The sequence below is a fragment of the Periplaneta americana genome, chromosome 3 (assembly GCF_040183065.1).
Source record: "Periplaneta americana isolate PAMFEO1 chromosome 3, P.americana_PAMFEO1_priV1, whole genome shotgun sequence".
NCBI lineage: Eukaryota > Metazoa > Arthropoda > Insecta > Blattodea > Blattidae > Periplaneta > Periplaneta americana.
In genome coordinates, this window is record NC_091119.1 from 99,304,114 (window position 1) to 99,319,414 (window position 15,301).

General features: G+C 35.5%; 2 protein-coding genes across 5 annotated transcripts in view; one reads left to right on the top strand and one right to left on the bottom strand.

Moving 5' to 3' along the window:
• LOC138696318 (FMR1-interacting protein NUFIP1-like) overlaps window positions 1–7,169 on the top strand; it is a 39,667-nt gene extending 32,498 nt beyond the window's left edge. Inside the window, exons 6-8 of the mRNA XM_069821112.1 lie at window positions 5,274–5,453; window positions 6,597–6,841; window positions 6,922–7,169. Of these exons, the coding sequence (XP_069677213.1) occupies window positions 5,274–5,453; window positions 6,597–6,841; window positions 6,922–7,095 (599 nt within the window). The 3' untranslated portion in view covers window positions 7,096–7,169. The remainder of the gene's footprint in view (window positions 1–5,273; window positions 5,454–6,596; window positions 6,842–6,921) is intronic.
• Window positions 7,170–9,294: 2,125 nt separating this feature from the next.
• Window positions 9,295–15,301, bottom strand: part of LOC138696321 (F-box/LRR-repeat protein 7-like) — a 122,797-nt gene continuing 116,790 nt past the window's right edge. For 3 of the 4 annotated variants that reach the window (XM_069821122.1, XM_069821118.1, XM_069821119.1), the window contains one exon: window positions 9,295–13,530. In XM_069821122.1, coding sequence (XP_069677223.1) covers window positions 13,126–13,530 — 405 coding nt within the window. In that variant the 3' untranslated portion in view covers window positions 9,295–13,125. The remainder of the gene's footprint in view (window positions 13,531–15,301) is intronic. The other variant, XM_069821121.1, reaches the window with a different exon arrangement.

Below are 15,301 nucleotides of genomic sequence, written 5' to 3' on the forward strand. Positions count from 1 at the left end.
GCATTAGTGAAGAATTGGATCACTTCTCACAATGTAACATTTAAACTGGACGATGTTTGGAGACTGGCAGAAAAGAGATTTAGTAAGGTTACAAAAGAAGACTGGGCTTCAAGGTTCTCCGTGTGCAACAAATAGTATGTGATTATTTACAATGTGAAGGAATAATAAATGATTATGAAGATGTGTTGCCGCTCATCCTTTTATCATTCACCTTGGGGTCCGATTCACAGTTAAGTGAATCTGGTGAGGATATGTCGAGTATCGAGTAACTGTTTTCTGACTCATAAAGGTAGGTTTATTTTTTAATATAGTAAAGTTTGCTTCAGCTTTTTCTTCCTAAGAATTTGTGATTTATAATACTCAAGTAATGTTCTCCCAGTCAGCAGTTATCCTGACACAATACCAATAAAACAAAATTTCGATCCAATATTTAACATGGTCATTCATTTGTTCAGCATGATTAAGTTTTGTAACCAGCTGTCACAAACAAGTCATAGGTCTGGATTAGTGAGCATTTAATTTTATTTTGCTATTTTACTGTTCATTTAATATTTTTATGCTCGACCATGCCGAAATGTAGTAATTATACATCTGGTAGCAGACCTTTAATGCATATCATTAAAGTACACCTACTCATTAAAGGTCAGGTCTTTCAGCCAATGACGACTCAGGTTACAACTGTTCAGCCACTGACAGGTCAGCTTTCTACCGTTATAAAACCGCAAGTATCGATTATTCTCAGATATGAGTCATTCCACGTCAAATCGCACAAAATTATACAAATTTTGACCTTCATATTTCTGATTGCGTTTATATTTTTTTTACCAACTCTATGGATCTCATAAACCAACAAGTGTATTTTTATTTCCTCCTAAGTCCACATGTTTTTAAAATATTACATGTTAAAATTCGTTAAAAATGTCGCACAATGCAACATTTAAAGCGTCATATTTCTGATGATATTGATGTTAAAATTTGTTTGAAAAATGCATTTAAAAGCTTAAAGCACTGTCTTTTATTAAATATTTACTAACTAATTTTAATATAATTATTTCAAATATTTTTTTATAATTCAATTTTTAAAACATATACATCAATGTAAAATAGCCCTATTAAAAATCTAAAAAAAATGCCTACTAGGTGCACTGAAGTATTCTTAATAATTCCAGAAAAAATCAGAATGGGATCTCCAATAGTTTAATGGAAATTTAATTACTTATGACAGAATGTGTAGCGATCGGTGCAGCAGCAGTGGACGGGAAGCGATCGGCGCTGGATAATTGACTGAACGTTGCAACATTACACCCAGTACGGATCAAGTTACTCGAGGAAACACTGCTGATTTACTTATTAAGATATCTTCAAATAATTGTACATTATGCTTTCCAAATGTTTCCTTTCATTCACACTTTAAATTTTCATTCGCCTACCTTCTTTCTTGAAAGAAAATTGTTTTACTAAATCTTCAGTTTTTGACAACGGAATGAAAGAATATAATTTTAATGTACCAGTTATTGATTTTAGATTATGGCATCTGGCCTGCAAATTTTCAGTGTAGTTTTTGTGCTTCTTGAATGGACAAAATATAAATGACACGTTAGAAATGTCTTTTGTGACTAAGCAAACAGTTTTTTTTTGGTGTTGTTATAGGATCTTGTATAGGCTAACTCTCGTGGCAAGTCTTTTAACAGTATCTCCAATGTCAACACATGGACCTTTACCATGCGACATTGCAAAGAAGTGTCATTCAGCACTAATTCCATAATCGTCTTCATGTAAGCAACTATTTTTATTTATTTTTTATTTATTTTTTTTTTTTTTTGTGAACTTGATCCATTGGAAAAGTAGATGATTTTTTCATATCGTTGAATTCTTGCTTTAAGAAATTGATTGCTTTGGATTGAAAAAAGTGAAAGGGATCGGTGTCATGTTTCATGGTTTCTGAGATGACATTACTTTTGTAACGAATTTCTGTATTTCCTTTGAAATATACTACGAAAGGATTTATTTATTTATTTAAATATACAGAATAAAGAATATAATTACAAACAAGAGAAATAGAAATAAAATAATACAATCAATATAAAAAAGGAGATGCAGTAGTATTAACAAAATTTGAGACCGAATGAGCAGCGCTCGTGTTCGGTCACAGTTCAGATATAATATTAATAGGTCTATAAGAGAATATAAAATAAAGTAAAGTAGGAAGTAAAATTAAAATTGTATTGTATTGTGACTTGGCATATGTTCCAATGCACACCTTGTATTGAATCTTGTATTACAAATGAATAATTTTCAGAAAAGTCTGCAATAACTATGTAATTTTCAGGTTGTACCTTTCTTTGCATTCCGTCAAAAATAAAATATGGCTGACTTTTGAATGGATGATGATGCATCTTCTACATGAAAAATTTAACATGCTAGGGAGCCTTTTACTTTTGAAACTTTTCATGGGGGTATCGTTTTGTTGTATCTTTCTTTTCTTGATAGGGGATTCTATTGACATCAAACTCTTGTTTAATTCCTCAATATTACTGATTTCTAGCACTTTATCCATAGAACTGCTAGAAGAAGTACTGGGATAATCACTTTCTCTGTCTGCACTTTCATTTGATTCATGTTTATTAATATCATAAGAACTACCAGCTTCACATATAATTTCACCTGACCTATGCGGAAATTGATTGATTTTTACGGAACAAATCACATATTTGCACACTCAAAGACTCCTTTAAATTGAGCTTTATCAATAAGTCGCGACTTACGCGTCTTAGCACTTTTCTTTTTAAAAGCGTGATTAGGAAGGTAAATGGATGTAAACACTTGTTATATATTACGCGATCTTTACCATCACTCATGTTGTATAGAAGTCACGTCACTCCGTGAAATTCAAACCCAAACTGATTATTTTTCTCTCCTGCCATCCCTTTACTGCCATAAAGTTTACTGCCTTACCCAGCCTTGCTATCATCAAACACTTGGCAATATTACAGTATAAACATTGAGCACTGTGAAGGGCTTCCCCTCCTAGCTGAGCTGACAATAATAAAATAATTTTAGATAAGATATTTACTCTTTCTTAAGGTATTATATTAATCATTTGATGATTAGTATGGTGACATCAGATGCAACGGGGAATTTCCACGGGCACCCTTCTAGCCTATGGCTGCAAGCAGTTCATTAGCTGGGCATCGCGAGCGCGTGCATGCCTCCGGAAAATAAATTGTTACAAATGTATGGGTGCCGATCCCATATTTATAAATGCAGTAGTTTACAGATAATACATCAGCGAACAAGTCTATTTTTTCAGATTTTTAACTTGGCTATTTAATATAGTAATTTTGCTTTGAAAAAGAAACGATTAAAAAAATAGGCCAAATTTTAAATTTATTTGTGATAGGCCTAAAGTAATAAAAAGTGTTGCATTTCGTCTTTCAAATGCGCCAAACCGCAAATCTCAATTATATGTAGACACAGAGTTCCAAGTGAGTTTATGCAAGAGTGCGCGCATAATTTGCGTAACTTCAAATATTCATAACTACACAAATAATTAATAATTGTGAAAATAAAAAAATACGGGTCTCCTTATTTGATGTCTGGAATTCATGAAAAAAAATTCGACCATTTCCGAGAAGGTCGTGTTTTATTGCTGTGCGATTTGATGTGGAATGACTCATATACAATCGAAAGAGAATTAGCGAAAATTCACGGAGGCTGGAAATCCAATACTGTCGCAGAAGGTTATGTTCTGTTACTATAATAATTAGCGTTAATTGTAAATAATATTCAAATAAATTCAATTTGTCATCTCGTTTTTCAATGTCTAATTTAATTTCGATGTTATCTCTGTAGGTTCTTATGGCCTAGCAAGGTCAATGTGGACATCTGTTCCTCGGAAAAAATCAGTACTTTCGCGCCTGCTCACATCTCACAACATACGGGACATTGCTCAAAAATTAATAATATCAAGTTAGAAATATGGTCGAGCATAAAAAGTCGTATGAAACTCGCCTATAATGGTAATTAAGAAGCTCGTATGAAAATTATGAAACTCGCTTGCGCTCGTTTCATAAATATCCATACTTACTTCTTAATTACCTTCATTATAGGCTCGTTGCATAATGTACTAATTTTGCACTAACATTTTCTTTATGACAGTTTAATCAACTATTATAGTAATCTTGTTGGCAGAGTACAAAAATAAAACTTCTACAGTGCTTAATCTGTTATAGTAATTTTCTTGACAGAATACATAAATAAAGCTTTCACAGTGCTTAATCTGTTACAGTAATCTTGTTGGCAGAATACAGAAATAAAACTTGCTTGATCTGTTACAGTAATCTTATTGGCAGAATACAGAAATATTTCTTTTGCAGTGCTCAATCTGTGTTAGTTATCTTCATAGAGGTTACATTCATTCACTTCGTGCTTTGCCCTAATTGTATAGCACATGATAGCTACTGCAAATATGACTTTTAATGTAAGTTGAAAATATATCAAAATCAAGCTAATAACCATTCAGACTCTCAAATACTACTCCTATGCTTGCTTGGCAATATATGTATAAATAAAAATACACCCACACTATACAATACTTTTTTTTTTAAGTACACAGTTCATCTTTGCTTTTGTTTTCATGACTGCAGCTGAGGGAAAACATTTCCATCCCTCCTTCAAACTGGCTTGAACTTATTGCATGGCAAGAGTTTCCTTCTATCCCTCCAATATCTTTGGGGTTACTGCACACAGTTGCTTGCTGATGCACACATTGCTTTGTAAGAGAGCTGAGTTGGTCAGCATTGTTCTGTTGTGTACTTCCACAAGTTTTTTATTGTGGGATATGCTTAACCTTGTTATTTTTGTTACTGAAGAAGAGAAGCTAAACTTACTGCTTCCCTTCTTGGTGGAAAAATATCACACATGCTTGCATGCACGCACACCATACCACACCACAGAGATAAATATACTGTATATACGCGAATACTCCATGCCAGTGTATATTCCGCGCACCCTAATTTTAGCAGAGAAAATTGAAAGGAAAAAAAAAGAATAAAAATAAATAAATAATAAAATTGGCTTTAATTTGTGTTTCAAATAATGCACGCACCCCAGTTTTTCTTTGCTAAATTCCGGAAAAGATATGCGTGGAGTATTCGCGTATATACAATATAAATTCGTCTTATAGGATATCACTTAAAATTACGTATGCTGTAGAAGTAATAAACATAGAATAACATTATGTCACATTGAAGTATTGCGGATATTTCTTACAGCATCTCTCAATGAAGCAGAGGTTTGTGAAAAGAACTGCAGTGATGCCGATGATAAGGAGCAGTTCAGTGACTCTGAGTGGGAGTGCTCAGTAAATACCAGTGTGCAGGATGTTCCTTCCATTCCTGTCATGTGCAAATCACTAAGCAGTCTGATGGGCTTGTATGCTTCAGAGTCTGAAGGTAAATGCAGAATAACAAGTTCAGTCATTTCAACTGGATGCATTATCTTTCAACATGTTTTTATTAAATTCATATTTTGCGTCACTTCTTTCTTATTCTATGTATGAAGAAAAGGAAGATCATAATGAAGCATAGTTTAAGAAGTACAGGTTTTGATTAAATAACAGGCGAACCTGTTAACGTTTGCTAAATAACTTTCTCAACCCTTTATTTTTACTGCCAGCGTTACTGTTGTATTGTCTGCAGCTCCATTTAACAATTGAACTTAATGATGTAAGAAAAATTTGTCATGCAAGAGTGAAATGGCTAAGAGTGGCCAAGAAAGCATTATAAAAATCATTCGCAAGACTTGAGTCTGTTGGATTTGTCCTACCATTTTAACAGTGTGTTGGGAACTGGTTGATAATAAAGAAAAAGAGTATTGAGAAAACTATCAAAGTTTACAGGTACTCAAGCCATTGGATTCTAGGCTCAAATATGACTGAATGCGATGGGTTTTAAAATATGATAAAATTTTTAGCATGACTTCCTCCAGAAGGAATGTAAAGTTGGGAGCTCTTTGTCAAAAAATTTGTCTGCCTTTTTTCGGCCACATTGAACTTAGATGCTGAATAACTTCTGTACAAAACGTTGAAAGTTTAGGTACTGGTGTATATATAATACTACTATTGCTACTGAGGTACTCAAAGATTCTATATTTAAAGACCCAAATAAGTTGTTTCATACTGCTTAATCTAGGTAGAAAATACCTAGAATGGGCTGATGATGTGTTAATTGGACACTGTAGGGTGAAATATTGGGAAAGTTACAGATGTCACATTATAGATGTTCGAAATTGCTAGGAACGATGAATACAAAGCCTTAGTGCAGGTAAGAGCTTAAATTTTGGGAGCTACTTCATGGAAGTTAATTAGCTTCATCAAGTCATGCTGGTTTTAAAAGTCGAGATGGGTGATATGATGGATAGGGTCAGTTATTGTTATTGAAAATCTTTTCTGATCTAGTTAAACTCGTTGATTTACTTAATATATTCATATTAATTGATTTGAATACCACTAAGATCTTAAAAATAGGCACAACCTTTTAGAAATATTTTTCATCTCAAAGAGGTTGGCACATCAGTGTTGTGTCTTCTTTCCTTAGCTGAAGAGAAAACACAGACCACATCATCTCTTTGTCAGGGATCAGACAGTGGACCTGAAGAGGCACCAATTCTTCGCAAGAGTATGGATGTGGGTCCTGTAAGTGCATCAGCACCAGTTTCTACAACAAATAATGCAGAAAATCCCCGAAAGAGAAGAGGACATCATAGGTCGAAGGTGAAGCCTACTGTGGAGACGAAAAGAACGCCCTATATTCCACGAAGGAAGTTAACACTGTTGCAGAAGGTGAGCCCCTGCAAAGTAAATACTTCATTGAAAATTGCACTTACATTGAGTCCTGCTGATGTATTGACACTTTGTTGCAGTTGCTGAGTTGTGAGATCCGGCATGAAAGAAATGTAATTCTCCAGTGCATACGACATGTTGTTCAGAACAACTTCTTCAGTCCTGTTACTTCTGATTCTTCAAAATTGGTATTGTCCTGTATACATCACGTAGTTTCCAACAGGTTCTTTGATGTAGAGACTGTTCTTACATGAAAGCAAGCTATAGTAATATGAGTATTGTGACTTATTTGTTTTGTGATATTTGTAATTAAATCATTTCGAAAATATTTTTCAGCTGTGTTATTTTTTTTTAAATTATTTTAGTAGGTTATTTTACGACGCTTTATCAACAGCTTAGGTTATTTAGCGTCTGAATGAGATGAAGATGATAATGCCGGTGAAATGAGTCCGGGATCCAACACCAAAAGTTACCCAGCATTTGCTCATATTGGGTTGAGGGAAAACCCCAGAAAAAACCTCAACCAAGTAATTTGCCCCGATCGGGAATCGAACCCGGGCCACCTGGTTTCGCGGCCAGACGCGCTAACCGTTACTCCACAGGTGTGGACCAGCTGTGTTATGTTGTACTTATCTAACTGAAAGCCAATGACAACTTGTGCTATCATATTAACCCCTTGGGTGTTATGAACGTAGAATCTATGTGTGCATGCTGGCTGTGATGGACGTAGTTTTTACACAACTAGCAGTGTGCACAGATAATGATTATTTTACAAGAAAATACTATATAAATATATTTTATAAACATCCTTTGAGTGTGATTGTAATATAAACTTACCTCTAAATGTTGTGTCGAGCATGATAAATTTCGAAACGGCTGGAAATACAAGGAACATCGCCATATGCAACACACATGATACACACTTCTTTGTGGATTCCCTTGGACTTAGAAACTGATTGCATATTTCTTTTTCTGTAGAGGGGATTTGTGTGGGAAAATGTTTTTCTTTTAGACTGAGAATTGCCGGTTTTGATGACTTTTTCCACCTGTGTAGATGGGTCGTTCAGTGTAGTGATTTTTAATTAGTGCACGTGCAACAGCCAGTTGGATGTCTAAATAAGACATATGACGAGGCTGTTGTACAGGGTAATATCAATCATGTGCAAAAACAATTTATTGAACAATTTTATTTTTTATTTTCGCATAGATGGATAAGCCTGTGTCACTTGGTTCACCAAGTCCACTCCCCTCATATTCATATTGTATTTGTGCACTACGTCAGGTTTGAACTGTGGGATCTCCTTCCCTGTTTCTATCATATTTACCCTGGCATGACAGTTTGACAGAATTGACACCTCCCTCTTATCACACCACACTACGTATGTTAGGGGAGGGAGTTGCTTTACCTCTGTTTCTGCTCTCTTGAGGACTTGGGTATGAATGACCTTCGGTAAACCAACTCGATTTGTGCGTACTGCCCCACACACATTAGTTCTTATATTGTACAGTTTCATGAATAATTTAGATGAACTGTACTAGTTGTCTAAATATAAAGTTCTTCCCTGACCCGCAGTGAGTCTGCAAGGTGCATTACTATTGAGACAGTCCCAAAACTTTATTACCTGTATTGTCTGTCTCTTTTCCTATATACACAATACTATAGTACAGGTAATCAGTCCCACTTTCACAGAAGTCAAATGTTTTTATACCAAATCTAGCCTGTTTGGTCTGAATAAATTGCTTCGAGCCAAGTCTGCCCTTCCATAAAATAAGACTTTCATCCACAGTAATTTTGTGGCCAGGACGGTATGCATCTTTGAATTTATTTATTAGGTGGTCAAAAACCGGTAATATTTTGCGCATTGTTTCCCCGCTGCATCCTGGCTTGTGAAGTGGAAAAATTTCAAAATTGACCTGAATTTATTTTCAGACCTGCAGTTTCAGAAAAAAAAAAGTGTGGCAAGCATTTCAGTGGTGGACCAGTACATTTCAATGTTAGCCTTGCGAATTACTCCCATAAATATTATGAAGCCAAAGGAATGCAGTATGTCATTGCTTGTAATGCCTTTCCATGAATGAATTCTACTTTTTGGTAATAATTTATTCTTTGAGACAAGTTCCGTTTTCACCTTGTTATGATAGGAATTTGTCTCTGCTATTATCAACAACTCATTTAAAAATTGGACAAATATGTCTACTGGTTGACTATTACTATTTAGCCCTGTGTCTGATTGAACCCCACTAACAAAATCTGCAAAAGAGTGACATACCATGTTACTGCCATTTTGCTCATTCCATAGTGCTTCCTACCCCTGGACCCCACAGGCGTCACGTCATCATCACGTTGCAGGTTGCATTTATTGGTTCTTGAATGTCTTCTTCACTGAAGTTATAATCTAAATCACTGTCTGCGTCTAAAACCTATTTCACATCACTTGCTGTCAAATTTTCTGTGAGCACACATTTCCCACTATGTACCTTGGACACGAAACTATGACTTTGGGCTTTATGACAAACAGAATGTTGGCATACATTAGGGGAAGAGCAGTTATTTTTAGAACTGATAAATACCAAGTCTGTGTCAGGATACTTTGTTTTAAATTCTCGAACACCAGCACACTCGATCCCTCTAAGCTGTTAACATTGCTCTTAGCTGCAGTACAGGTAAGGGGACGTGAAAAGTTGATCACACTCATAAGCAAATGACTTTATAAATACATCAGAGGTTTTTTAGAAAATGACTGAAACAATTTGCGATATATATAGGAACTGGAACAAAAACGATAATAGCAGGAAACAATTACAAATTACCACATTAATACGTGTAATAGACACCACAGTGTTAATGGATTCATCCCATTGTTTTCTAGAAAATTTAATTGCTCCACATAATTTTTAATAATTATCTTAATGTAAAATCATGCTTTGTTATGTTTTAATCTTGTTTGCATTTTAAGTTACACTGTATGCCATTTTTTTTATTCATTTTGATATGTATGTATGTATTTCAATTGATTGCGATACATTATCAAATGGTATCGATCATTGACAATATCTATTGAAGTTGCAAACTTGAGATGAAGAAAATCTTATTATATTCTTAAATACGGTATAATATGGACAACTGAACAATTGATTACATTGGTTGCACCTTTATTAGAACACTGTAGATACTTCTTGCTGAAAAAGTATTTTACGCCTGAGTTCTATAGTGAATTCCAGATAAGAAAGATACTGATTGTGATGTAAACAGAATGGTGAAATTTTATCATATCCCACACCATTGTACAAAGTCGTGCGTGTTCTCCTGTTGACTAGCGATGAAGTACATGTTAGAAATTAGTTCTCAATTCCTTTGAGATGTTGATTGTTACTGAAAATTTAGACAGAAGTGAAGTATGTTAAAATGATAAACCGAAATTCATGATAATGTTCAGAATGTAGACATGGCTTACCAGAAATTCTTTCTTATAAAATTTGAAGTAGACTGGCTGCCATTATCCCCTACTGTTGCATTACATCACAAATTAAATCTTTATTATACCACGTGAAAACAATGCTGAGACTTGCCTCACTCTTTAGTAACTCTACAAAGATATCTCTTCTATACCTGCTTAAGTGTATAAACATACATGGAATATAAAGAATGAAGAGAGATACTTGTAATTGTGGAGATTGGCATCTTTATTGTAGCATGACCGATTTACACAAGCCACAACTTTAAGACGACAGATCTCACGACTGCATAATACATTTCATAATTATCAAGTGTTGCAAAAATCGAACTATCAATAATGTAGGCCTACTATAAGTATATTTCTCTTTATAGGTAGAATCTAATGCCTGTCTTCATAGTAACTATTTTTTGTATTAACAGACTATACAAAACGCTTGTGGAGAATTCATATTCTGCAGTAAGTTGACGCTATCAAAACCGCATAATACATTTCGCGTCAAATATTGCTCTGCGAAGTTTAGCACAGTCTAGGGTTTGTAGTCTTCTTCTGCATCTTGTTAGTCCAAGGATTATAGAGAGCAAAGAGTTCATTCTTTCGGAGTAAAAGAAAACTATCCATGTAGGGACTGATTTGTCACCGAATAATGTGATAAAACTACAATTCGAGGAATGATGAAGCCTGGAAAAAATAAAGTTATTTATGTGGAACCATTTCCGTGACCAAAAAAAAAAAAAACAGACGAAAAAGGTGGGAAAATTACAGTAACATCAGGTATGTTGCAACGAGATTCCGTATGGCCTTAACTCTGCCAGGTTAAATAAATCATTATTATTATTATATAAAGATTAAGAATATGTACTGAAATTAAGGTAACTTCGTCTGTCCTCTTGAAATGACTAATACAGGTATTTCATTATATCATTGAAGCAAGAATTTCCTTCCAAGAACAAAACACTGAAGCTGTAAATTGCTTTGTTGTCTAACATGTTGCCGGGTTATATCTATAACAGTGATTGTAATGAAAGCAGAAATGTTTGAATAAAGATGTGTTGCAAATTCTCCTTGGCCTTACTGTAATCTGAACCTCACAGAGGGGTGTGTGGTATGTGCAGATATATGTGTAGCCTATACATGTAGGCAGTAATGTCATTAGGGTCATTCCGTTTTCAGTTACTGTGACAAGCATTTTATGGGTCAACAACTGAAATTCTAAAGAAAAGGTCAAGTGTAGAGTAGGTCAAACTCTTTCTTCTGTTGTGGCAAGTCTTTTAAAAATAGTAGGAGGTCTAGTTGTGTACCATATTTTAATCCAGACATTCAGTTCAGACTATTTTTATCGTCTAATAGCAAGGTCCTTAATTTGTCTTATTTGCCCTATGTTGCTAGTGCTGAGAAGCATAGACCACTCGAATTTCTTCTGGCAAACATTTACCACTGGAATCACTCATTTTTCCACGGAATAAATTTGTTATTTATCTAACTAGATACCTTTTTTTTTTGACACAGAAACAACAGTTTGCTGTTAACAGAAAATATTAATATTAACTGAAAGAATGCAAGAAGTGTTTATGGTGCGCATTCAATCCTCCATAAGATGATATGAAGTTGATTTCAAGCTAATGTGCTAACAAAATGCTTACGTAGGTACATAAGGTTGGGGGAAAGCTGACTATAGTTAGGGTGACCAGACTTCCTCTTTTGTCCGGTCATGTCCTTTTTAGGCCTTTGTCCGTGATCCGGGCGGATTTTGAAATTATCTGATTTGACGTCTTTGTCAAGTAATTTGCTTGTAGGTGGCAGCAACATCGTCGGAATATACTGTTTGCCAATAATCATAATTCTTTTTGCTCCTCCTCGTTTGGTCGTTGCTCACAGGTTGCTAGTAAATTGAGAGATCGAGGTGTGAATATAAATAGATATTTTCCGCTCTCTTTAATAATTATAATTCCCTTGACTTTCGTATGTAGCTAACTGTAAAATCATTAAGTTTTTTCGTAATTATTTTGTAATAAAATAGATATTAACATATTTTTAAGCATGATATAAGCTTAAATCAGTACTGTAAATATTTTGTAATTACATAATTTAAAGTATAATATACGCCTAAGCCTAAATCTAAGTACATATTTCTGTCCTCTTTTTTCGAACAATGTCCTTTTTGAAGCTTTGTGTCATTTTTTTTTTTAATCGATATGAATTTGGTCACCTTAACCATAGTTTTACACATCCAGGTAGGCTACAAACCATATAAATACGATTTTCTACCAGTACCCCGTTTAAATTGAAATGTTTGTAATAATTTCTATGTATGATGAACTCAGTAAACACTTTTTTTTCTTCAAACTATCATTTTGTCCATTCAAAATCACAATTCTTAGAATTTCATTTTTTCTCCAATACCTTGATGACCGAGTTCTTAGAATTTTGGAGTAACTTGACCACTGCCTTTCTTTTTCCGGGTAATTTTTTTCATTTGATTTTTTTTTTTTTTTTTACTGATTCTGAGTAACTGAACCACAAAGTTGTTGTTAATTTACCAATTCCTCCCAATTATCGTAATTTTATTTATTTTATTTTTTCACAAGAGTTACAAATTGAAAGTTGTCAGAAGAGCAGCCAAATTATTGCTTTCCGCCATTAAACAGTCATCTGAAAATTAGGAAATCATTATTACGTTTGTTGCTTTAAACTTTGTAATGGATAAGTGTTGCCAACACGAAGAAATAAATTTTTACGTATACACTGTAACATTTTTATGAGCATAGAGCTCATTTGCCCCGGTGGCCCACTTACCCAAACTTTCTGAAACACAATATATAGGTGATTTTATTGGGAAAGACAAGTGACTGCAGTGGTGCTTGGTGGGAGCCGCAGCTGCTGCAGACGGGGACAACGCTTCATGCAATACTCGACAGCTTTTGGCGTCACTAGCTTGCAGTTATGCAGTGTGAGGCGTTGCAAGTGTTGTCCGCAGCAGTCCGCGATGCTGCGAAGAGCACGGTCGTCCAGGCGCCAGCAACCCGACACGTCCAGCGCCGACAGTTGCGTCATCAAGCTGGCGTCTGGAACGAACGTCTGGCAGAAGTCTTCAGACGTCAGTTGCCTCGCACCGCACAATTTGAAATCCGCGAGCAGAGGAAGGCGCATCGCAATCTCGTGCAGCATTTCGCCACACACGCAGTGGGCACCATGTAGATGCAGCTTGTACAGCTGCGAGCATGCAAGGATGGCCTGCGTGAAGGAATGAGTGGATGATAACGAATTTGGGTTGGTGACAATGTGAACTCCATGTCATTAGAGCCTTTTGTTAACTTACTATACAAATAATAATATTATGTCTATGACAATATTTCATTTACCTCTGGTGCTAATAACTGCACTAAACCTTTAAAGAAGAATTTATTATTAAATTATAACAACTTTTTTGGCAGATACTACACAACTCAGAGCTCTGGACTACAAAAAGTGCACATCCAATATTCCCTCCAGAAGAGGGCTATTTGCACTCTCTATCTTTCTCCATCCGTCAAGACTACAGTCTATACAAAAGTAGAAAGATATTGACTGTTGAGCGGCTTCAAAGCGTCACCATGGCAACCGCTCAAACTAGCCAATCAGAGATCATGACAAGAGGCCGACGTTGCCGACTGTTTCGCAGCGAGCACGTGCTTGCCAGTTGCTTTGTTTGGAAATGTTAAATCTTCGTTACTGTGTTACAGAAAATATTGGTGTTCTGTCGTGGCTATTGTTTTCGTAGATATTTTGTTATTGATGAAGGTAAAATTAGTTTGAGTTTAGTTTTAAATTTAATTTAGTTGCGAGTGTCTTTATAACGTGATTTATAGTGTCCATATATTTCACTTATATGATGTCGCAAGGCATCAATCCTGCAGTTAGTGGCACAAAATGAACCACTGTCTCAGAGGGAGAAATGAGTGCTACAAGGGACAGGAAGAATTCCAGAAGTAACGGAAAAGGTGCTCCTCTTACAAGTCAGGCGAGAAAAATGGTTTGTAATGTGCGGGACTGTTTCGGGAAAGAAGAGACAATGGCGGGCCTCTTATTCCTGTACAACAGGTGGTAAATAGTACTGCAGAGGCTCTCAAAATAGGAAAGAAAAATTTTAAATTTAATAAACAAGAGGATGGACCTTCCCCGACTTGAAACTCGGGAAAGAAAAGTGGAAAAGCGAGTGACAAATTTAGATGCCTTTCAGGAGGATGCAATCCGGCGGCATGCATATTTTTATATTACCGATGGAAGGAGCATCCTACGTTAAAAAGCTGTAAATTTCGCTTTGAGATGCGGATCTTTTCCACGACAGTGTTTCTTCTCTGCACACTGTCTTCAAGAATTTAGGTTTCAAGTACCGGTATAAAAAGTTAATGGTCGTAGGGTATTAATTGAGAGAATTTATCGCTTACACACTATGTACCATATTCGCATTCATTAATACGTTTATTATTATTATTATTGTTATATTAGTCTGGTCAAATTTACGATTTCGTGCCAGCTGCTTAGTTCCGACACGACAGACAGGCAGTGCAAAGAGCCGCACAATTTCACAACGTCGCTCCCTTCCCGCGTGTGCGAGAGAGAACTGTCAATACCTTTCTAGTTTTATATAGACTAGTTTTCAATCGTGGATAGTACTATGTTTCCACTTCTGCATTATCGGACCAATTTTCTTACCTATTTTAGTGTTAACACGCTAATAAAATAACCTATATTATTACTTGCCATCATTTGGCTTGATTTGAACTAGCTACTTCTGAATTGTGTAAAAGTCGATAAAGTAGGCCTACGCTCTGTGGAAAGACTCGCAGTAGTGGATATTACTATTTGACGACTATTGTCCCAAGCAAGAAACTGTTGCACATCTCACGGTATAATTTGAGCACTGAGTGACGTCAGTGGACGTTAGAATATCAGAGTAAGAACGGACGCTCGTTTATGACATACCGTACTTTAAACACTGAACACATTCCTTATCTGATACAAC